Source organism: Apodemus sylvaticus, chromosome 9 (assembly GCF_947179515.1).
Source record: "Apodemus sylvaticus chromosome 9, mApoSyl1.1, whole genome shotgun sequence".
Taxonomy (NCBI): domain Eukaryota; kingdom Metazoa; phylum Chordata; class Mammalia; order Rodentia; family Muridae; genus Apodemus; species Apodemus sylvaticus.
This window is the reverse complement of record NC_067480.1, coordinates 60326-84788: the sequence shown is the minus strand read 5'-3', so window position 1 is coordinate 84788 and position 24463 is coordinate 60326. Positions and strand designations below refer to the sequence as shown.

General features: G+C 38.8%; 1 protein-coding gene across 1 annotated transcript; it reads right to left on the bottom strand.

Annotated features, from left to right (window-relative positions):
- Window positions 1–1797: 1797 nt before the first annotated feature.
- Clul1 (clusterin like 1) lies at window positions 1798–21735 on the bottom strand. The gene is made up of 7 exons (XM_052193715.1): window positions 21630–21735; window positions 19725–19873; window positions 15974–16141; window positions 13140–13566; window positions 12160–12273; window positions 6069–6283; window positions 1798–1986 (listed from the first exon to the last, which is right to left on the bottom strand). Exons 1-7 carry the CDS (start codon window positions 21733–21735, stop codon window positions 1798–1800), a joined length of 1368 nt encoding a protein of 455 aa, XP_052049675.1.
- Window positions 21736–24463: the final 2728 nt, after the last annotated feature.

The following is a 24463-nucleotide window of genomic DNA, read 5'->3' as shown; positions in this document are numbered from 1 at the left end:
CTGCCTCCACGTACACGTGGTCCTCAATCTGCCTATGCAGGTCATTCTTTTTGCCCTTGAACAGTAACCTCCCTCTCTGTTTTTTTTTTTTTTTTTCAGTTGAGTTGGTCTTAGTTGCTTGTAACTAAAGAAAGACTCCAAATTCTCATGGGTTCGGAATTCCTGTTGTAGGAGAGGGTTAGTAGGACTTCTCAACATCCTAGTACCTTAGCACTCTTCTCTGGTCACTTTGTTTATAACAATCTTGTTTGCCACCTCCTTCCTCTGATTACACTAATATATATATTATATATATATATATATAAAGATAAAAGATAAAAAGAGGGGGGAAGGATAAGGAGAGAAGGAAATATATGTAAGTAAAAACTTACTCCCCTCTTGGAAAGGGAACAGCTTTTCCCCCAAAATTCCCAGAGTCCACTTATGTGGAATCAGTAATTCTGGCTCTGAGTTACTAGTGTGTGTGTGTGTGTGTGTGTGTGTGTATTCTTTCTGTTGGGAAAAACTATTCCAGACTATAATCTTGTTGAATTCTTCATTTCTCCTCCCAAATACCTAGATTATGTGTCATCCATAACCTAATAAATATTTAGTTCATAGCCTAAAAGATGTTGACTTACTGACAAAAAGGCCATCCAAAACTCAAAAGGGCTGAGTTTAATCTCTCATTGACTTGCTTGATAGGAGAGAATAAGCTCCTACAAAATTTCCTCTGATTTCCACACCCACACACATACACACAAAAATATAATTATCAATTAAGAAAAACTTGTTAGCAAAGGTGTTCAAGGCTGTTTATCTAATGTTATTGACCTTAATTATACATTGATAGTGACTTACTAAAATGGTTCCTTAAGAATGATAATCTAGAATTGAAATTTGATAATTATTTAAGCTTAGTCGTACTATCAAGATTTTTGTGTCTTGTTTGTTTGGACCAAATGTCATAACAGTCACTGTGTGTGTGGAGAGTTCCACTTCTCTTTCCTGACAACTGATTTTAGATCATTTAGCTTTCTACTGTGTCTTGGTTTCCTTTACCCAAGAATTATGGGAGAAATACTTCAAAAACTAAAAAAGAGGTTCATAATAAAGACCTGGCCACAGTAGATGGCAGGTTCTTATTCCAACTCTGTAAGTAATTTTAAGTTTCATCAAGTGTATTGAGTGGATTTTGTCAATATCTACATAAACATGCTCTTATTTTTAGACACTGATCACAATATTTTAGTTTTAAGCAATTTTCCAAATATAAATCTTGAATGGATGACTTTTCAGCAAATTTATATTGATTCTTACATTGGTTCCAGAAGTAGAATAATGTGAAAAAGAAATTGTATGACTCTGGATATATAATCAAATAGCTTCTCAATAGGCAAAGCCAGGCTGGATGTAGTGGATCGCCCCTCGAGGTCAATCAGTTGAATTATGCAACAAAAGTCTGTCTCAAAAAAAAAAAAGATGGAAAAATAAATAAAAGGCAAAACCAATTTTTATCCCACTGATAATTTAAGAGTTTCTGAGTCATCAATTCCTTTGGGTCTTACTCTTACTATGTAGCCCTGGCTGACTTGGGACTGGCTATGTAGTCCAAGCTAGCTTTGAAATCACATAGATATCCTAACTTCTATCTTCTAAGTGTTAGGATTAAAAGTGTATGTGCATCACCTTCTAGTAACATTTTGCACAGCCCTTTAACATTGGCAGATTTGATAGCGCTTCCCCAATTCTTACATTTCTATTTCTTTTTATTAGTTACCTACCCTCTCAACAAAGCTTTCCTAATCAGTTATTCTCTTACCAGGTTTTAAAATGTCCCTTAAAATGCTGCAGAACTTTAGCTACCATGTAGTAAATGACATTTGAGCTCTCAGCACCTTCTTCAGGAGGGTTCTGGACTGTGAAGTTAGAGGGAGACAGAATGTTTGGTTCTACCATAAATTCATCCTGCTTGGAAGAATTTCCTCCATGAATCTTTGGAAATGCCTAAAGAAGAACATAAGCCAACAAAATGGATCAGTGGGGTAAGGGTGCTTGCTGCCAAGCCTGATAATCTAAGTTAGGTCTCTGGGATCCACATGATAGAAGGAAAGAACTCACTCCCATAAGTTGTTCTTTGACCTCCACTCATGTAAAGAGACCACTTATCTTCAATAAGAATTAGAACACAAAAGTGAGCTGGTGAAATGTTTAATAAATACTATTGTTTACTTTATAGACATTAATGTGGAATGCCAAATTTTGTAAATTTCCTAGAAAATTTACAGTTTATGGTTTTATATGTGAATTTGGCAGGAACTAATACATGCACATTGTTCTTTCTCTCTCTCTCTCTCTCTCTCTTTATCTCTCCCTCCCTCCCTCCCTCCTTTTGTTTTCTTTAATTTGGTTTTGTTTGATTTTGAGAAAAGATCTCACTAGATATTCATGGTAGCTGGGCAGTGGTGACACATGCCTTTAATCCTAGCACTTGGGAGACAGAGGCAGGGGGATTTCTGAGTTCTAGGCCAGCCTGGTCTACACAGTAAGTTCCAGGACAGCCAGGACTATACAGAGAAACCCTGACTCGAAAAACCAAAAAAGTAAAAATCCAGATATTCATGGTGACTTCAAACTCATAGTCCTGCCTCAGCCTCTGAATGCCACACTCAGACATGTACTATTGTACCTGTCTTAGTTACTCTCTTACTAAATTCCCAAGTGCATATAATATTCTTTTTAATCATCTTAATGGAACTAAACTTTAAATAAAATTTGATGTAACCTTAACAGAACTATTTAAAAAATGCTTTCCAATAAATTCCTCTATCAAAAACATAAAGGCAATGGTGGCTCACACTTTTGATCCCAGCACTTGGGAAGCAGAATCAGTCAGATCTCTGAATTTGAAACCAGCCTGGTGTATAGAGTGAGTTCCAGAACAGTCAAGGTGACACAGAGAAACCCGATCTAGAGAAACAAACAACAAAACCAACCAAACAAACAAACAAAAACCCATAAAGGGCAAATTAAAATGTTTAATAATTATGGGGAGTTTTTGTTTTTGTTTGCTTGTTGTTTGAAATAGTGTCTCATATAGTTCAAGCTGGTCTTGGACTTGCTACATAGATGAGAATTACCCTGAACTACTTCTCCTATTTCCATTTCCCAAAGTGCTCTGGGATTTATAGGTGAATGCCACCATGCCTGGCTGCAGTTGTAGCTTATAAAGGAATAATCTGTGGAGCCTGTCTACTTACTTGCCTTTTAGTAAATATAACATATCAGAAATTTCATAAAACATTTGTGCCTAGTCTAATATATAATTGTATAGTAAACACCTATTAAAAACTGTAAATAAGCAAGGGCCATACACAATGCTCCTTTCCAACACTTGCAGATCTATGATTTGCACTTTGCTTTACATGATAAAATAAGAGCCACTTTGAGAAGAATGGCTTTTACAGGCCATTCTTCTCTTTAGCAAAGCAGCTGAATCCATTGATTCTGGAAAAACCCACTCTACTTCCCCTCAAGCTTCTTTCTAGTGTTCACCCTGTACGATCTCCTACAGTCTGTTCTTCATCCGAAAACTAGGGAACATAGCAATAATACCTGGTATAGTTTAGGTATGATTTATCTCTTCCAAAACTCATGTTAGAATTTGATTCTCAATGTAATAAGAGATGTTGAGGCCTTTGTGAGGCAACAAAATCTCACTTCAGAAAGTTACATCTAGAAGCATCGCATCAGTTGCTATAAGCACAGGCTCTAAGTTGTTATGAGGCAAGTCTGGTACCTCCCTTTTATGACTCCTCAGTCTTTCTCACACAAGTTTTATTTCCACACTGCTGACTTTTCCTTCCTGGCATGCATGGAGCAATACATGGCCCACTCCAGAAACTAAGAAGATGATATTGGACTTTCTAGTCTGCAGAATTATGCAGTAAATAAACCCTTTTTCTTTAAAAATTTATTAGTCTTCTATTTCCTCCTTCCCTTCCTTCCTTTTTATTCAATCTGCCTCATGGCCTATGATGCTCAGATCCTCATATATGGGGATGGGGTGAGATAGTCTTGTTATGTAACCCTAGCTTGTTTGGCATCTCTTATATAGCCCAGACTAGTCTTGAACTCTCTGAAATCCTCTTGCCTTAACTTCTAGACTGCTGAGATTACAGATGTGCACCACACGAGGCTTTTTTTTTTTTTTTTTTTTTTTTATTTCTTGAGACAGTCTTCCATAGCCAAGGCCACCTTTGAACTCCTAATCCTCTTGTCTCTACCCTCTTAAGTGCTGAGAAGATTGCAGGCATTTGCAATCTTCTCAATCAACGGTTTTTTTTTACCTGTTTATTGTGAGTAGCTAAACTTAGTTTTCAAACTATGTATGGGCTACAACTTGCAGGTTGACAAAGAGCAAAATGTCAGATTCACTAAAAGTAGGCTGAAGTTCCAACAGGAGTTAATTGTTCAAGGGATGCTCTCAGGTGAAACCTTTAAGGATATGTTTATATTATGTATAAATATATATTTTATGTATATAAATACATATTTATATAGTTAGGCAATTCATGTGTGGTTATAAGCATGCATGGCTCAGGACAAAGAATCAGCCACTGTTTTATGCAGCAAGAGTTAGTGCATTTGCTGTTTTTGCAGAGGACCTATGTATGACTCCCAGCATCATATGGGGGTTTACAGCCTTCCCTAACTACAGTCAGATACTCTCTAGCCTCCTTAGGGACAAGGCATACATGAAATAAATTATAGACATAAATTTGGGCAAAACATCCATATATGTGAAGTAAATAGAAATTTTAATTTATTCTAAACCTTAAAAGCTAAGAAATATTGGAAATGGTCTTTATCCTTTCTAGGCCTCTGTTTTTCCACTAAGATGGAAATAATGGAAGCTATCTTAAAATGTTTTCCTGTAAAAAGAGTGAGGTTCCTTAGTTTTTAAAAAAGTAAATTATAACACTTATACTTTTTGATACAATAAACTAAGTCATTTTCTTAGTTAAGGTTTTATTGCTGTGAAGAGACACCATGACCAAGGCAACTTTCATAAAGGAAAACATTTAATTGGGGCTGGATTATAGTTTCAGAGGTTTAGTCCATTATCATCATGGTGGGAAGCAAGGCAGTGTCAGGGCAGACATGTTGCTGAAAAAGGAGCTGAGATTTCTTCATCTTGATCTGTGCAAAAGGAGACTGTGTGTACCATTCTGGGGTTAGCTTGAGTATATATGACCTAAACCTGCCTTCACAGTGCTACACTTCCTCCAACAAGGCAACACCTACTCCAACAAAACCACACCTCCTACTAGTGCCACTCTCTATGGGTCAAGCATTCAAGCACATGAGTCTTTGGGGGCCATACTTATTCAAACCACCACAGCCATCTTAAGAATTAAATATCAGGACTGGAGAATTAAACATTAGTGGCTCAGTGGTTAAGCAGAGCACTTGTTCCTGCAGAAGATCCAGATTTGATTTTTCAGGAAGCACATGGTGGTTCTCAACTGTACATAACTCCAGTTCCAGGAAGGCTGACACCCTTTTCTGACCTCAGGCAACAGGCATGCACATGTACTTGTTACACAGACCTAATGTGAACAAAACACCCATACACATAAGATAGATCTAAAAATGTTTTTAAGTTAAATATCATCTAAAAACATACTGTCATCTTAAATTGAATCTATACTATGACTTTATTTATAGGCGCCAGAAATGCTAGGCAAATCCACATTTCTAGTCTTTTTAAATTTTTGTTTTGTTTTGTTTTGAGACAGGATCTCTAAGTTGTCTAGGCTGGCACAGAACTCACAATGTAGCCCATTCAAGACCTTGAACTAAAGATCTTCCTAACTTAGCCTTAAGAATAGCTGATGCTTTTACATCATATGAGCCACCATACCCATCTTTCTAGACCAGGAACTACATTAACTCAAGTGGGTTTAGATACAACCACAATGGAGTTATGTGTATTCTTCTCCAACTTGCTTTCAAATTTAGCTGTAATCAGTAAGTAACTAGAAAAATAGAAGTATCATGTATCATTTCTTCTCTGAGGTCCCTACCTTTGTTAAATTAAAGATGTCCTCAGTCACTGTGTTATGGCTTGCCAGTTCAGACACCCATACAAACTGTTCTCGCATCTTCTCCATCAGGTATGTTGTATCTTCCAGATGATACTGGGTCATCTGGACAATCTGATCATATTGCTGATCAGATATATTGACTAATTTCAGGGCCTCAAGAAATTCTATGTGTAGTTCAGGTACATCAGGGCAGTCTAGCAAAGAGGTAAATATAAAGAAAAGGTTCAGAAAACTTAGAAGTGGATGTCACAAGCTTAAGACACAGAGTTCATAGTTAATGCTTGCTGTTTGTAACAAGCAAAATTGCTGATATCACTTTCAAATGAGACCTGGTTTAATTAATTGTTAATTATATGGTTTTAGAGCAGAAGTGGTAGATTAAAAAAAAAAAGAACTTCTAAATTTGTCCTGCCTACAAAACATGCAAGGACAAAGATAGAACAGAGACTGAAGTAATGGCCAACCAGTAACCAGCCCAACTAGAGACCCATCCCATGAGAAAGAACCAATCCCTGACACTATTAATGATACTCTGTTATGCCTGTGGACAAGAGCCTAGCATAAACTGTCATCTGAGAGGCTCCACTCAGCAGCTGACCAAAATAGATGCAGAGACCCACAGCCAAATATTAGATGGAACTCAGGGGGTCTTGTGGAAGGGTTGGGCTTGAGGGACCTGGAGGGGTTAGGAACTCTACAGGAAGAGCAACAGAGTTAACTAACCTGGACCTTTGGGGGCTCCCAGAGATTAAAACACCAACCAAAGAGCATCCATGGGCTGAACCTAGGCCCCCACACATATGTAGCAGATGTACAGCATAGGGTCCCCCAACAACTGGAGTAGGGGCTGCCCCTGACTGTTGCCTGCCTGTGGACCATGATCCCCTAACTGAGGTGCCTTGTCTGGCCTCAGGGAGAAAGAATGTGCCTAGACCTGGAATAACTTGATGTGCCAGGGTGGGTTGATACCAGGGGGGAGGGGCCTTCCCCTTCTCAGAGAAAAAGAGAATGGGATAATGGGGACTGTGTGAGATGGGCATTGGAAAGATGGGGGCTACAATCAGGATGTAAAGTAAATTAATGGAAGGGAGAAAAGGAAAAACTACAAAAATGTGAACTTACATGATGTTGAGATTATTAGAGTACTAATCACCCCAACTAATTAGTACTAATCAGAGTACTAATTACCAAATTAAAATTGTTTTTTATAAAAAGACCTTGTTAAAAGTCTCATATGCCTACCACCTATATTTTAAGGTGGGGACAGTGTGTGGGGTGTGGCTCAGGACTAAACTACCTGCTGGGCAGTGTAAGCCCTGTTGACCATTAGCCCTTACTACCCCCCAAACATGACTAAAGCAGAAGCCCCTTCTTTCTCCCTTCCATGGCACATTCTCTCTATCCCATCAGATGGGGAAATTTAAATGTATAAGCCCAATGGAAGTGCAAGAAAATAGAATCTACTTAAGACTAGGACAAAAAAATTGCATAGTAAGATGGGAAAATCATGACCAGTGATATTTGAAAAAATATTTTCTATTACATGTTTTCAAATATGATATAATTATAGCTATGGTATTGTTCATAGAATAATTGATTGATAAAATATGTGACAACTGCCCTTGTTTTGTTTTTGATAAGGGGGATGGGTTCTCACTTGGTAGTCCAGGTTGGCCCAGAACCTTGGCTATGCCAATCAGGTTGGTCTTGAACTTTCTCTCCTCTTAGCTCTATCTCTCAAGTGCTGGCATTACAGGCATATGGGCTACTGTGCTCTACTGAAATAGTTTTCTGTTTGTGTGTTTTATAATAACAAAACTTTGAAAAACAAACTTAAGGCAGTGTCCTAGTTGGGTTTTTGTTGAGGTGATGAAACACTGTGACCAAAAGCAACTTAGGGAGGAAAGGCTTTATTTGGTTTACAATTGCACACCAGTGTTGATCATTGAAGTCAAGTGTTGAGGCCAAGGAGGAGTGCTGCTTACTGGTTTGCTCTTTATTGCCTTCTCAGCTTGTTTTCTTATAAATTCTAGGGCCAACAGCCCAGAGGTGGTCACACCTACAGTGGACTGGGCACTCCCCAATCAATCACTCATTAAGTGATTAATTAATTAAGATGCCTACAGCCTGTTCATATAGAGCTAGAGAATGGATTATAATAGTCCAACACAGACCAATATAAATAAATTAATGATTGTGAGCAAGATATTTTTCATTTAGATAAATCTTACAAACTGGACTGAATGAAGATAAATATAAATAAATAACATATTAAGACAAATTTTACAGGGTTGTGGTAATAATTCCATATAATTCCAGCACTTAGGAGGCAAAGGCTCCAGATCTCTGAGTTTGAGGCCAACTTGGTCTACATAGTGAATTCTAGGCCAGTCAGGACTACAGAGTGAGACTCTGTAACAAAATAAAGAGAAAATATTCAGAACTTGAAAATATGATAAAATAATTCTACATGTTCTCCCAGTATAGTAGCCTCTTTTCTCTGTTTATCATTCTCTCTGGGCTGGTGATTCTGGGTTCTATAAACAAACAGTCTGAGCAATCTATAAGGAGCAAACCAGTAACCAGTACTCCTCCTTGACATCTGTATCAACTCCTGCCTCCAGATTCCTATCCAGCTTGAGTTCCTATCCTGACTTCATTGACAAACAGACCTCTTACTTATTTCTCTAGACAAATGATCCTTTTTAGGGTTTACAGTATATTATTGGATAATACCAGATTCTATGACACTAGATAAATGAAATTTGTGTGGTTTTGGTATCAGTGAAATTGTTGCTTCATAGAACGAATTGGGTAGTGTTCCTTCTGTTTCTATTTTGTGGAACAGTTTGAAGAGTATTGGTGTTAGGTCTTCTTTGAAAGTTTGATAGAATTCTGCACTAAAACCATCTGGTCCTATGCTTTTTTTGGTTGGGAGACTGTCAATGAGCACTTTTATTTCTTTAGGGGTTGTGGGACCGTTTAGATGGTCTATCTGATCCGGATTAAACTTTGGTAGTTGGTATATGTCTAGGAAATTGTCCATTTTATCCAGATTTTCCAGTTGTGTTGAATATAGGCTTTTTTAGCAGGATGAGATAGTTTTTTTAATTTCCTCAGTTTCTGTTGTTATTTCTCCCTTTTCATTTCTGATTCTGTTAATTTGGATACTGTCTCTGTACCCTCCCTCTGGTTAGTCTGGCTAAAGGTTTATCTAGGCAAAGGACATTGTCAAAAGGACAAAACAACAACCAACAACATGGGAAAAGATCTTTACCAACCCTAATCCTACAAAGGGCTTATATCCAAGATATACAAAGAACTCAAGAAGGTAGACTCCAGAGAGCCAAATAACCCTATTAAAAAATGGGGTACAGGCTGAGTGGTGGTGGTACACGCCTTTAATCCCAGCACTTGGGAGGCAGAAGCAGGCAGATTTCTGGGTTCAAGGCCAGCCTGGTTTACAGAGTGAGTTCCAGGACAGCCAGGGCTACACAAAGAAACCCTGTCTCGAAAAACCAAAAAAAAAAAAAAAAAGGTTGGGGTACAGAGCTAAACAAAGAATTTTCACCTGAGGAATATGGAATGATGGAGAAGCACCCAAAGAAATGTTCAACATCCTTAACCATCAGGGAAATGCAAATCAAAACAACCCAGAGATTTTACCTCACACCAGTCAGAATGGCTAAGATCAAAAACTCAGGAGAAAACAAGTGCTGGCAAGGATGTGGAGAAAAAGGAACACTCCTCCACTGCTGGTGGGAAGTCAACTCTGGAAATCAATCTGGCAGTTCCTCAGAAAACTGGACACGAAACTACCGGAGGACCCCCGCTATACCACTCCTGGGCATATACCCAGAGGATTCCCCAACATGTAAAAAGGATACATGCTCCACTATATTCATAGCAGCCCTATTTATAATAGCCAGAAGCTGGAGAGAATGCAGATGTCCCTCAATGAAGGAATGGATACAGAAAATATGGTATATTTACACTATGGAATACTACTCAGCTATTAAAAACAATAAATTCATGAAATTCTTAAGACAAGTGGGTGGAACTGGAGAATGTCATCCTGAGTGAGGTGACCCAATCACAAAGGAACACACATGGAATGCAGTCACTGATATGCAGATATTAGCCCAGAGGCTCAGAATACCCAAGAAACAATTCACATATCAAATGATGCCCAAGAAGAAGGAAGGAGAGGCCCCCTGGTCCTGGAAAGGCTCACTGCAGCAGTGTAGGGGAATACCAGAATAAGGAAGAGGGAAGGGGTTGTTTGGGGAACAGGGGGAGGGAAAAGGGCTTATGGAACTTTCAGGGAGGGAGGATCCAGGAAAGGAGAAATCATTTGAAATGTAAATAAAAAATATATCGAATAAAAATAAAAATAAAATAAAATAATAAAAGAATAAAAAAAAATAGAAACACTGTATCCATACATAGATGTATATGTCCATAGTGATTCTAAATTCAATCAAGGTGACAATAAAATTTATAACCATTACAATCCTAGACAGTGAAATTGACTTGCCTTCTGTTAATATTGTGGGATAATTTATCAAGACATTAATTCACATTGTTCTTACATAATTCTCACATGAATCTTCTAGCCTATCTTCTAGCCTCCTCCTTCAAGTCACTAACCATACTTTTAATGTTTCTTCCCAGGAGCATAGGTATAAAACTGTTCTTGTTTTTGTTAAGGGACAGCTGACTCCATTTTTCTTTATTGTTAAACAATTTTAGACTTTGATCGTGTCCTTAGCTAGAGGTCAACTTTTTTTTTCTTCCCCAATAATTTTATGAACTACACATTTTAAATTGTTTCCATTGTTCTGAGAACTGACTAACCATAAAATGTTTCATGGTATGTAACTGTCTGACTATAAACCCATAACATCTCTGGACATAACCCTATAACATATACCTTTCCCAGGATCATAAAAATAACTGCAAAATTCTGGGTTTTTTTTAAATCACTTTGTCATTTGCCCTAAAAAAGCCCTTCTGTTTCTGGTCTGAGCCACTTTCATTCTCTTACTCCTGAAGATAGTGTAAGTCTTGCATGAGTGTAAAAATAAACTTTTTTTTTTCCTTGCAACATCTCAGTGTTAGCTCCTGGTTTTTGATAGCATGACAGTTTAATAAAGCTCCTGGAAGGAACACTTAAAAGTGTGATCAATGACTTAAGAGAGGAGGCTAGAAACTTACAGCCTGTCTCTGGGACTTGGGAGGGAGTTAAAGGAAAGACAGAAATGAGGGGGGCTGAAAGACTGGAAAGCTGTGAGATCACTCTTAGCTAAAGGTTGGCCAAAAAAAAAAAAAAAAAAAAAAAAAAAAAAAAGCTTTCTGGGACTTCTGAGAAACAGCCACTTTCCCTATTTAAATACTAATTTAACCCAACTAGAAAGAACTATATTTTCCCAAAATTATGTCATTATCTAAATATTACCTTCCACTTCCATGAGAAGTTTTCCTTCATCAGTGGATTTTCCTTTTCTTTATAGTAAAAGGAAGCTAACCTAATTTGTCATTTTTCTCTTCTGTATATATTTGTGTTTCTTTAGTCTTTAATTATACATACAAAAAACCCACAGTAATGGAATTGATGGAAAATAAAGAATTAGTTACATATATTGGATGAGTAATTATTTGTAAACCTTTATAAGGAACACCCTTAGATAGCATCAAGAGTGCAAAAATGGAGCCAAGAGCTAGCTTAACAGCTAAAGTTCTTGCTTGCTAGGCAAGCATGAAGATCTGAGTCCAATCTTCAGAACTCAATTTTAAAAAGTCAGACATGGTGGTGCTTATAATTCCCACACTGGAGAAGATAAGACTTGCAGCTCATCAGCTAGCCAACTAAGACTATTTGGTGAGTTCCAGGCTAGTAAAAAAAAAAAATGTGTCTCAAACAAAACAGCAGAAGATATCACCTGAGAATTAACACCTAAGGTTGTCCTCTGATCTTAGCATGCACAAGCTTATTTGTACACAGGTACCCACATACATGAACACAGCAATGCACACACATGAAAGACATGATAAAACAATAATTATTTACCTTCAGATAGGTAAGTGTGACATTTTTGGCATCTCTTATGAAATTTTAAACATCCAGATAAATTCTTGCCAAATTCCTCACACATTTCTCCATTTTGCTCAAGTAACATTAATTCTGTAAGGAATACAACATTCACACATAAACATTCCTGGAATTTCACCATACAGGGCAGGGGAGATGGTTAATTTAGTATCATTCTCATTACACAAGCATGAGGATCAAAGTTTGATTCCTACAACTCCTGAAAAAAGCCAAGTGTGGTAGCATGTACTTTCAACGTCAGTGAAAATTGGGAAGTGGAAATAGGTGTGGTGACAAACATTTTTAAACAGTAGAGTTGGGCAGATCTCTGAGTTTGAAGCCAACAAAGCAGCTCTGAGTTTGAAGTCTACAAAGCAAGCTCCAGGACAGCCATGGATACAAAAACATCTTGTCTTGAAAGAAAAAGGAAACAAAAATTGGCAAAGGTAGTGGGAGAAAGAAAAGGGGGCTTGAGAGATACTTTAGTCAGTAAATGCCTAACATTCAAACATAAAGACCTGAGTTCCCAGCACTCCCTAAGAAGCTGCACATGATGGAGTACTTGTAATACCAGTGCTGGAGAGGCAGAGACAGGCTGATCCCTGAGACTTGTTGGTCAGGCAGTCTAACCAAATCAGTAAACCCCAGGTCTTAGTAAGAGACCCTATCTCAAAACAAGATAGGCCACTCCTAAGGAATAACTCTCAAGGTTGATCTCTGGCTTCTATATGCATATGTATATGCAAATAGTGCCACATACCACATGTTCACCAGCACATACGTGAACATGTAGTGCTGGTGAACATGTAGAGACAAGCACACACCACAAAAAATCAAAAGGAAAGAAAGAACAAAAGAAAGGAGAGAGAGAGAGACAGAGAAACAGAGAGAGAGAGAGAGAGAGAGAGAAAAGGGGAGAGAAAAAGGGAGAGAGAAAAGAGGGTTCATTAGTAACTGGCCTTTATGCGGTTCCCATGAATCTTTGATTGCATTGAATGTCTTCATTATTATTTGTTGGACTCTTCCATAAATAGAGAGACTGAAATTATGAAACAGCTGAAATACATTGGGAATGCCCCACCTTTGCTCAAGTTCTTCCTTTTTGATTATCTCTTTAGACAAAGCTGGGGGGTGTAGCTCCTTTAAATCCACATCAGACATGAAGTATAATTGAAAAGCCTGGTCAAATTTTTGCTGCATCTGTTTAAAAATGTAAAAACTCATGTTGAAGAGAGATTTCACATCTACAGCCAGCTGGCTGAACAGGTTTTCTATTTGTATCACTTGTAAATCTTCCTTAGTCAGCTGTTCTATGGCAGAGGGATCCTTTACATCTTCACTGTGGGTAAATAGAAATTGGTATATCTTCTTGAGAAATTGCTCCATCTGTAGGGTAGAATGAAACATGGAATAAAAATAAAATGTTTTTCTTCCTATTCTACTTATTACTGAAAAAAATTAAAGTCAGTTTATGTTAGTCATTCTAAATTAAGCTCTGTATAAACTAGGAAAAGGTTGTTGACTTTGATATGATTTATACCAATCTTATAGCTGGCCCTAACTTTGTGAAAATGGGACCTGAAATTCCTCCTAGTTTAAGTTTGCTCACAGAAGGCTCATAAGGTCAAAATATAGTAGAGAAACAATAACCCGATTTTTTACAGCAGCTGGCATGTCATTGATTACAGGATACTGTAAAATTTGCCTTAGAGCTATAAAGAATCCTACTATCTTCCCAGTTATTATAGTCATTTATGATTATTTAGTAGAATGTTACTGTTTTCATATTCTGCTTATCACTAAATTAATTCATAAAAAGAAAAAGATGAACACATCTACACTGAGCCATAGAGGCCAGATATAGCTATATATAGGGATAATTATATATTAGGTTGCTTAGTGACAAATGTAAATGAACAATGATACTGCCCAGTTTATTATATTCAAAGGAATGAGACCCTAGTCACTGGATTTTGAGTACTGTTCAGTGGAAGAAGATTACTCAGCAATTAATTACACTATGTGATATCTAAGTCTAGGCAGATCACAGTTGTCTTTATCTCACAGTGCTAAAATGTGTTCAGTGTTATTAGCTATGGAATATTACTTCTAGATCATCAGCCTCCTGATGTTCAAACAATAATCCAGGAATCTGTATAGGATCTATGCCTTTTACAGAAAGAAACCTGGATGGATTACCTGCCTTTCCTCTGCCAGTTTTTTGTTTACTGAGTCCATCCATAGAAATAAAACTTTGAAGCTGGACAAAGTGGCACATGCCTATAGCTCTAGCTCCTGCAGAGGCTGAAGGGGAGTGGACATTACCCAATCCAAGAAGTTGAGGCAGCCTGGGCAACATAGCAAAACCCAATCTCAGAAAACAACAAAAACAAAAGCAAGCCCCAATGTTAATAAGGTTACATGTCAAGCCCAAATGAGAATGACTTCCAAATCTGTCTCCAGCACTCATGTCATTATATTCCCAGCATATCAGAGAATGACCATAGCTGTAAAAGTAGAGCAGATGGAATCAACAGTGTCATCAAATTAACTTGGCATATTCCTTATCCTACTGGCTGCTTTTTTGTAATTGAATGCGGCACTGCCGAGCCAGAAGTATTTTTAATTATTCATACATTAATATGAAAAGTAAAATTCCATTCCATTTCATATACAGCTCACTTCTTGAAGGGGGGAAGAATATCCAGGCCAATCAAAGACTTTACTCAGGCAAAGCTCATCCTATGTGGGTCATCACCCTCTGTGAATCCTGCCTAGAAGATCATCAAAGGGCATAAAAAATAAAACATGCCAGTCTTACAGAACACATAGACAGGGCAAAAGGAGACCTGAAAGTATGTACATTTGCGCACAAATATAAAAGAGGAAAAGCTAAAATAAAGATGATGTGGTATGGAACATCTGTAATACTAGCACTTTGGAGACTAAGGTGGGAGGATTGTAGTCTCAAGGTCAACCTAGGATACATCTTCAAAGGAGACCTTGTGCCATAAATCAAAGGAAGGAGGGAGCAATGAACCTAAGTGTTATGGCACACATCTGTAACTCAGCACTTAGGGAGTGGAGTCAGGAGGATCAGTCATCAGTGGCTGCATACTAAATTTGAGGACAACCTGGGCTACATGTAGAATTGAAAAGGGGCCTGGCAGTGGTGGTGCACTCCTTTAATCTCAGCACTTGGGAGGCAGAGGCAGGCAGATCTCTGAGTCCAAGGCCAGCCTGATCTACAGAGTGAGTTCCAGGACAGCCAGGGCTACACAGAGAAAATCTGTCTCGAAAAACCAAAAAAAAAAAAAAAAAAAAAAAAAGAATTGAAAAAGGGAGGCAGGGAGAGAGAAAGAGAGATTTAAATATACAGTTTCTAGGCTAAAATATTAAATATTGAAATCAAATACTGTAATGCTATGATTGAAAGTACAGTTAGACAGTCATTTATTTGATACACCATCAAAAGAAGACACTTAAGATATGACCCTTGCTGTCAACTGGCTTACAATCTACTGGGAACCTGCCCACAAACAGTGAATACAATGAAAAGTCTGGGTATTTCCACAGGAGTTACAGAGTGTAATTAACAAGGGGATAAACATTGATAGTTATTCTAAACTGTAAATTGTGCACACATGGATGGTGATACATGACATTGGTATTAAATTCTAAATCACAAAAGCCCATCATCAATCATCTCTATTTTTAAAATTAATATAATTTAAAAATCAAGATGGCCTGGGTGTCTTAAGAACCCTGAAATGGTGAGCTCTCTTCCTCTTACCATGTTTTTCACAGAGGACCAACCAGGTTGGCAAACTGTATAAAATCGTATGCAGTTACTTTCCAAACATGGCCTGCATCCATCCCAAGAATCTACAGAAGATGCCTGACATAACTTTTCTTCTTCCTCCAGACGTTCTTGCACTTCGTTCATGAGTTTCAGGGCCTCCTGGTTAAAATGTACAAGCACAGGTCTCATTTCTATTTCCTGAGTCTATGTATACCTTAGTTGGGTTGCTAAATTAGCTCAGTTGGTAAGTGCTTGCCTTGCATTCACAGAGCCCAGGTACCACATAAACTGGTATGGTGACACCACCTATAATCCCAGCTCTCAGAAGGGGGAAGAGTAAGGATCAGAAATTCTAGGCTATCCTTGGCTACCTAGTAAATTCAAGGTCATCCTTCTCTACACAAGACTTTGTTTCACCAGAAATTAATTTTAAAACCCTCTAAATGGCTCCAGTCTTTTCATCCTCACCCTCCTTTCTGCTGATAGACCTACCACAGCAATTTCTGTTTGACAAAGAATCTTCTGAATGAGCCTTTATTGAAGACCATGAAAATCTCACTGTCCATTGTTTCACTAGTATTTAGTGAATACTTGATGTATGATGGACATTGTACTAAATGTGGATGAGCAAATGACAAAGACATCATCATCCTTATGGGGGAACCTCCATGATTACCTTTTGACTTCTCTATCTGCATGGTTAGCCTGTGAGGGATACAGAAGGTGGGATCTAAGTTTTAGAAAACTGACATTTTAATTCTTTAATTTAAGCTTTGTTAAACCATTGTGTGTATTTAAACACTGCAAGAAAGCAAAATCTTGTATATAACCAATGAGTTACAGTGAGTGGTTTTTTTCTTGTCTGTATTCCAAGCCCGCCCCCTTGTGGTGATGGCTGTATTTGACTAGGTCTTGTTGGTGACAAGTTGCGAAGACTCCAAGCTCTATAGCAAAGGGGCCTTATTTTTTTTTTTTCCTTGTATCCTTTTTTTCCTGATTAGACCCCTGGCCTCACTGCTCAAGTGGACTTCTTGCCCGAGATGAAGTTTAGGAAAATGAGTCCTGTACCAGTTCTCAGAACTAAGGCACCTCTCAAGTGAAAAACACATGGGGAAGAAGGTTTTGTTCTTATAACCAATTTATTGTAGGCCTTTGTTTGCTTATTTTCTGAAATAGAATCTCACTATATAGTCCAAGCTGGCCCTGATCTTCCTGTATCACCCTCCCAAGTGCTGCCATTATAGATATGATCATAGATTATATGCATGTGTGTAGATGTGTATGGGTGTGGTGTATGTATATTCATGTGTTTGTATGTGTGCATGTGTGGAGGCTAGAGATTGAAGTTAGGTGTCTTTCTCTCTTGCTCTTTTGATACATGGTTTGTACACTAAACTCTGGGCCTGGATCTCACCAATTGGTGAGACTGGCTAGCCAACAAGACCCATGAATCAGCCCTAACCCTCTGCCCCAGTGCCTGGGGTTAAGTGCTTCTGTTCTAGCTTTTTGTGTAGGGTGCTAGGGATCTGAACTCAGGTCCTCATGATATACTGCATATATTTATCCCACAAATATCAGCCCAGATCTAATAATCTTCTATGTCTCCTATGCCTGAATTGGCTCTTTCAGAGTCCCTCATTGTAGGTTTCTGGTGGTTAGTCAGGTGGTGTTTGCTATACCCTACACAGGAATCCCAGCAGGGTCCTGGAGCTCCATATACACATCATGACCCAGATGGGATTTGTGGATAAGGGTATTTTCATGCCATCTCAGGTTTTTCAGAATAGTATGGTAAACTTGAATGCTTGTTTCAGGCTGGAGACATGTCTCAGTAAATTAAGAGTGCCTGATGCTCTTATGGTGTGCAAGGGTTTGGTTTCTACCACCCACATCTAGTGGCAGTTCCAATGCATCTAATGCCTCTGGACTCCTGCATGCGTGTGTGCACGCGCACGTGTGCACACACACACACACACAGGAAGTTGGTCTGATGCTGCTTGTATTAAAATGCTAAAAGTTTACTACCTGAAGATCCAGGTGCTCCAAGATTAGCTGATTCTCACGTTTGTTGTGTAAGCCTTTGTTGTGTAAGCCTTGCTCCCCAATTTAAAACTATTGGCTAAATAAAGCTGGTGATAGTCAATTATGGGGGGGGGGCTGCGCAGATAGAGAGAGGTTGAGTTTGAGTTACCTGGCTGGCAGTCACAGGTACTGAACAAGAGGAAAAGGAAGAGGAAGAAGAGAGAGAAAAAGTGTGGAGAACGAAAAAAAATGGAGAGAACAAGAGTCTCCAGGAGTCATGATGGACCAGCAGCATGTGCTAGAGTTAAACACTTGCTGAGGACTGCTGGAACAGAAATAACCCAGAAAAATTCAAACAGTGAGTATTTGGACTGTGTCGTAGTTCAATAGTAGAAGCCTCTGTTACAACCACTGACAATGCAAAAAGTGAATGTAATAAAATGGGCTGGATCTGTGTGCTATTTAATTGTCTCTAATTTGTTAGAGTATTATCAGATATTCTATCTGCCAACTTTATAGAGACCTTTAGGAAGAGGTCCCTTCATTCTCTAGGTGCTGGCCAGGGCTCCACTAGCTCTCTGTTTACTTGCCTTCTAATTATAACAATGATGACTGAGGTGAACTAATGAATTTTTACCTAGTTGTAACTAAACTAACTCTCAAAATTTTTTACATTTATTTGTGTGTGTGTGTGTGTGTGTGTGTGTGTGTGTGTGTCACAGGTTGCTGTAGCATGTATGTGTAAGTCAGAGGATAACCTGTGAAAGTCCATTCTCTCTTGGAACCCAACTGGGTCCAAGGATTGAACTCAGGCCATCGGGCTTTCGTGGCAAGTGCTTTTACTCACTGAGTCATCTTACTGACCTGCAACTAAACTAACTCTAAAAACAAACAAACCAAAAAAACAAAACAACAACAAAGACTGGGGATATTTAAAAGATTCTTGGGGAGGGAATGTTGAGAAAGCCAAAGAGGTAAAGTTCATATGTGATTTAAGTGCAGGAATCAAGAAGTAAGATAGACTAAATTCTTCATTATAAGCTCATCTTTGGCCATGTGACAGGGTAAGATTGGTGATCTAATCAGAACTGGAAAATCTGATGATTTTTTTTTTTCAAAACAGCCAGGGAATTAATCAAAATGTAGTTCAGAACTGGGTATGATAATACATACACATAATTCCAGCACTTAGGAAGTAGAAGGTTCAGTTCAAGCCCAGCCTCAGCTATAGACTGGGTTATATAACACCATGACTCGAAATAAATAAATAAATAAATAAATAAATAAATAATCGTTAAAATTTTTAAAAATAAAGAAAATGAATATGGAATTCTTAACCATCCTCACCCATAAGTATTTAGGAGTGGTATCTCATTTTTAAATTTATTTAATTTTAGTAATAGGGACTAGAAACCACTGATCTCACCAAAATTTCTCCAAACACTTCCGATCCAATATCTTAACTCAGACGAGACTAAAAATGTAGCATTTTGAAAAAGCAGCCTTTTTAACCAGGTATCCACCCTCAAATCCTGTGTTCAGCATCCTGTGGAAGATGACTAGATAAGAAATATAAAGCTTTCTCCATCTTCTCTAAACTAAACTGCTCTCTAGAAAATGTAACATAAGGAAAGAAGTTACTCATTAATTGCACATATCTATTGCTGTTATTTTTATAGCCCAAATGTGCTTAAGAACAGATAGTTTTCAATGATGGTACCTGCTTTTCTTCTTTGCATTTCTTCAAGGTTTTCATCAGTTTGGCATGTTCTTCCTCTCTCCTTTCCATCATGATTTTCATCTGCTTAATACCAATCAAAGCCTTCTTCACCTTTCCTTCTACATCTGCCTCTCCTACCTCTGGAAGACCTAAAAGACATGTTTGGGCCAGGCAGTGATGGCGCGTACCTTTAATCCCAGCATTTGGGGAGGCAGAGGCAGGCAGATTTCTGACTTCTAGGCAGCCTGGTCTACAGAGTGATTTCCAGGACAGCCAGGACTATACAGAGAAACCCTGTCTCGAAAGAAAAAAAAAAAACATATTTGGAGTTTCTTTTAACCTGATCATAATACAAAACAGTAACTTTACCAGTTTTGGAACCTCTAAATCGAGGCTTTTAGAATCTTTAGCTCTAAAATGCTTCATGATAAATCTGCCACTCTGATGTATGCCTTCTGCTTCTCCTGAATATATCTGAGCTTATTTGGTCTCAATCTTGTCATTTTCCACAAGCCCTGTTTTCCTTTATCCATTTTTTCTATCACCAGAGACTCAAGTATGTTTTTATTAGAAGAAAATATTGATTTTCTTGACAGTTTATATGAAATACCCAGCAGAGGACTTCAAATACAGTGAACAATTTCTCTTTTTCAGTTATATTTACCTCCCTAAAAGCCAACAGACTAAGAACATATGTCATATAACACAAGGTTCACTAGTAACCTAATAGAAGTCTCTTTTGTACCCTTAACTGGCTCTTGGTGAGTATACTTCCATTCGAATCTCTCTTTAGGCAGTGTGTTGAGAGACAGTGTCCTGAGTTCAGCCATCTCATGAACAAAATCCACCTTGCTGGTAGGGACAAAATTGAGTTCATGTTCCCAGGCCCTGGAACTTAACTCCTATCCTTGCTTCTTCAGGTATTTCATGTTTGTCTGTTAACCAGTAAAGGATCCAAAGGGGGAAGTTGCCATTATCCTTTTATCTAACTAAGGTACACAAGTCATAAATGTGCTTCTTGTCTTAATTGATTACATGCAGTTTGCCCATTTCTTTGTTCCATTATCATTCTAGATTCCAGGTCAGAGTCTAAGAGGGAACCTGACTGCAAAAGCTGACTTAAGAACCCTGAAACCAGGTGACCCAGATAAGGCTCAGTCACCAATGTTAAATTCCTCTTTTAACCCCTTGTGTCAAAATATGACTGGTTAATGCAACAGCTCACCCTACTTCCCCTCGCTTTGTGTTCCCATCCTATAAAAATGTCGTACAAACTCCCATGGGGACACCATTCTGATCCCTACTGGTCACCTCCTTGTGCATGCAGAAAATAACACTTTCATTTCAAGCTTCTGTCTCTGAAGTGAGTTTTCTTGGCTTCCACCCTGACCCCAACAAATATAGCATTCTGATGATATTATTCTTGCCTCTGAATTTAATTACAGACTCCAACTCAACTCCACGTTAGCTAATTTATTTGCTAAATGTTAAATGCCCCAAATCACCAAACAAAGGTCACAAGTCAATGGGCACAGAACTACCAGATTCACTGTTATGACAACCTACCTCTTGACTAATTACACAGACTACTTCAATAGTTTTTTTTTAAATGTGAGGAAAGTATTTTCCTGTTCATTAAAGATGTGTCAAGATGATACCAAACATCTGGATAATGCAAAATACAATGCAAACAAAAAGTTGGCAAGTTTCATCTGCATAACACAAAACATATTGATATGTGAATACTATTTCATCCAGATGTTTGACATCATGAGTACTTCGTTTAAGTCTTGGAGAACCTTTTACTGTGACATGTAATGAATATGCTTATCTTTCAATTTCAAGGCCCTATAAACACCAGCAGGACAGGCAAACATGCAAACAGGGCAGATAAGCCAAACATACTCCTCAGGTTTCCATCCGTAGCAGCTGTCTCCCTCCAAGTAGGTGCACTGTCACAATATTTCAGCCATAGCAGATACACAGAAAGCACCAAGAGTGGTGGCTTCATGGTCCAGTGTTCCTATGAAGGGAAAACCAATCTGCTTTAATGCTTTCCTTGAGGCCACCCTCTTGAGTAGCAATTGAAAACACATGGTGCTGCAAAGCACTTTTCTGTCGATTTCTCTTTATTACTTTAGAAACTTCATGCTAAAATCTCTGATACATAAAGACACATAAGCTATCAGTTCAAAGCCAAACAAACTCATTTAGTCCTATTTCATTTACATTCTTTCTGACACTTAAGTGTGTGCATGAAGCTGGGCATGGTAGTGCATAGACACTGGGGCAATAGTGTTGAGAATTCCAGGCAGCCTGGGCCACATAGAAAGACCCTGCCTCAATACCACAACTGTGATAATATCATATGCATATGTCTTAGTCAAGGTTTCTATTCCTGCACAACATCATGACCAAGAAGCAAGTTGGGGAGAAAAGGGTTTATTCAGCTTACACTTCTGCGTGGCTGTTCATCACAAAAGGAAGTCAGGACTGGAACTCAAGCAGGTTAGGAAGCAGGAGCTGATGCAGAGGCCATGGAGAGATGTTTCTTACTGGCTTGCTTCTCCTGGCCTGCTCAGCCTGCTCTCTTATAAACCCCAAGAATCCCAGCCCAGGGATGGTACCACCCACAAGGGGCCCCTTCCCCTTGATCTCTAATTGAGAAAATGCCTCACAGTTGGATCTCATGGAGGCACTTGCCCAACTGAAACTCCTTTCTCTGTGATAACTCCAGCCTGTTTCAAGTTGACACACAAAACCAGCCAGTACAATTGACCCCTTGTCAACTTGACACACAAACACATCACTCTTAAGCCTCAACCCTTACTTTCTTATTCATCCCCAAGATCTAAATTACTTTAAAAGTCCCACAGTCTTTACACATTAAAAGTTCAATCACCTTAAAATGTCCAGTATCTTTAAAATTCAAAGTCTTTTAAAAATTCAAAGTCTTTTACCTGTGGGCTCCAATAAAATACTTTCTTCCTTCAAGAGGCAAACATATCAGGGCACAGTCACAACCAAAAGCAAAACTCAAAACTCCAATGGTTCAATGTTTGGGATCCAACTCACGATCTTCTGGGCTCCTCCAAGGGCTTGCGTCACTTCTCCAGCTCTGCCCCTTTGTAGCACACAGCTTGTCTTAGAGGCTCCAGCTGCCTGTACTCCACTGCTGCTGCTGTTCTTGGTGGTCATTGCATGGTACTGGCATCTCCAAAACGCTGCTATTTTCCACTATAATTAGGCTTCACCAATAGCCTCTCATAGGTTCTCTTCATGGTGACAAGCCTCTGCTTCTATGCATGACCCCTTCAAGTCCAGGGCCATCAATTGCAACTGAGGCTGCACCTTCACCAATGGCCTTCCGTGGCCTCTCACTGTGCCAACAGCCTCAGCTGCTCTTCATGGCCCCTTCATGCCTTCAAAACCAGTACCATCTGGGTGACTCTTACACAGTACCAAGTCCAGCCACAGCACGAAATACAACTGTGGCTCTCTCTGGAAAACATTCTCTGTGCTTTCAGAAAACACTTCCAAGAAGATTTCATCTCAATGATGCTGGTCTCTTCTCAATCACCACTAATTTCCTAGCTCCAGCTAACCAGCATCAATAGTCCCAGTAACACAAAGGTTTGCTTTAGTGGTTCTGGTATCTTGTTACTCACCGCTGATTCTTCAGCCCCAGCTAACCAAAACCACAGAATCTTCACAATCAAAACATGGCCACTGTAAGAGTCTTTAATCTTCCCTATGAAATTTCACAAGCCAGGCCTCCATCTTTTGCACTGTTTTTAACATTGTCTTCCAAGCTCCTACAGAACTTTCCACCGAGCTCTTAATATTCTAGTAGATTTTCTAGCTCAAAGTTCCAAAGTCCTTCCACAGTCCTCCCCCAAACATGGTCAGGTTGTCACAGGAATACCCCACTACGCTGGTACCAATTTGTCTTAGTCAGGGTTTCTATCCCTGCACAACATCATGACCAAGAAGCAAGTTGTGGAGGAAAGGGTTTATTCAGCTTACACTTCTGCGTTGCTGTTCATCACAAAAGGAAGTCAGGACTGGAACTCAAGCAGGTTAGGAAGCAGGAGCTGATGCAGAGGTCATGGAGAGATGTTTCTTACTGGCTTGCTTCCCCTGGCCTGCTCAGCCTGCTCTCTTATAGAACCCAAGAATCCCAGCCCAGGGATGGTACCACCCACAAGGGGCCCTTCCCCTTGATCACTAATTGAGAAAATGCCTCACAGTTGGATCTCATGGAGGCACTTCTCCAACTGAAACTCCTTTCTCTGTGATAACTCCAGCCTGTGTCAAGTTGACAAACAAAACCAGCCAGTACAGCATATGTACTAGAAAGCCAAGCCAATGAATAGTAGTGATCATAGAGGTATAGAGTCTACATTTCATTGGCTTTTCTTATCAACAGCAAGGGTGTCTAAAGGCAGAATTGACGTATGTCAGGGAGACCTTTTATGTCCAAAATTCTCAGTCCTCCTATCTCCATCTCCCATGTGCTTGGATTTAGAAGTGTTAGAGTATTTTCATACTTTTTACAAACCTATCACAATATATAACATGCAGTTAAATTTTTTCTGAAATAATGACCTCTTTTTTAAACACAGTTTATATTAGTTAGAAATATCCCAAACACAAATACTTTAAACTTTATCAAGCCAAGATAAATAGAAACAACTGCATATTTTAATAAACTTAAATCTAAAAGATTTAAAAGGATT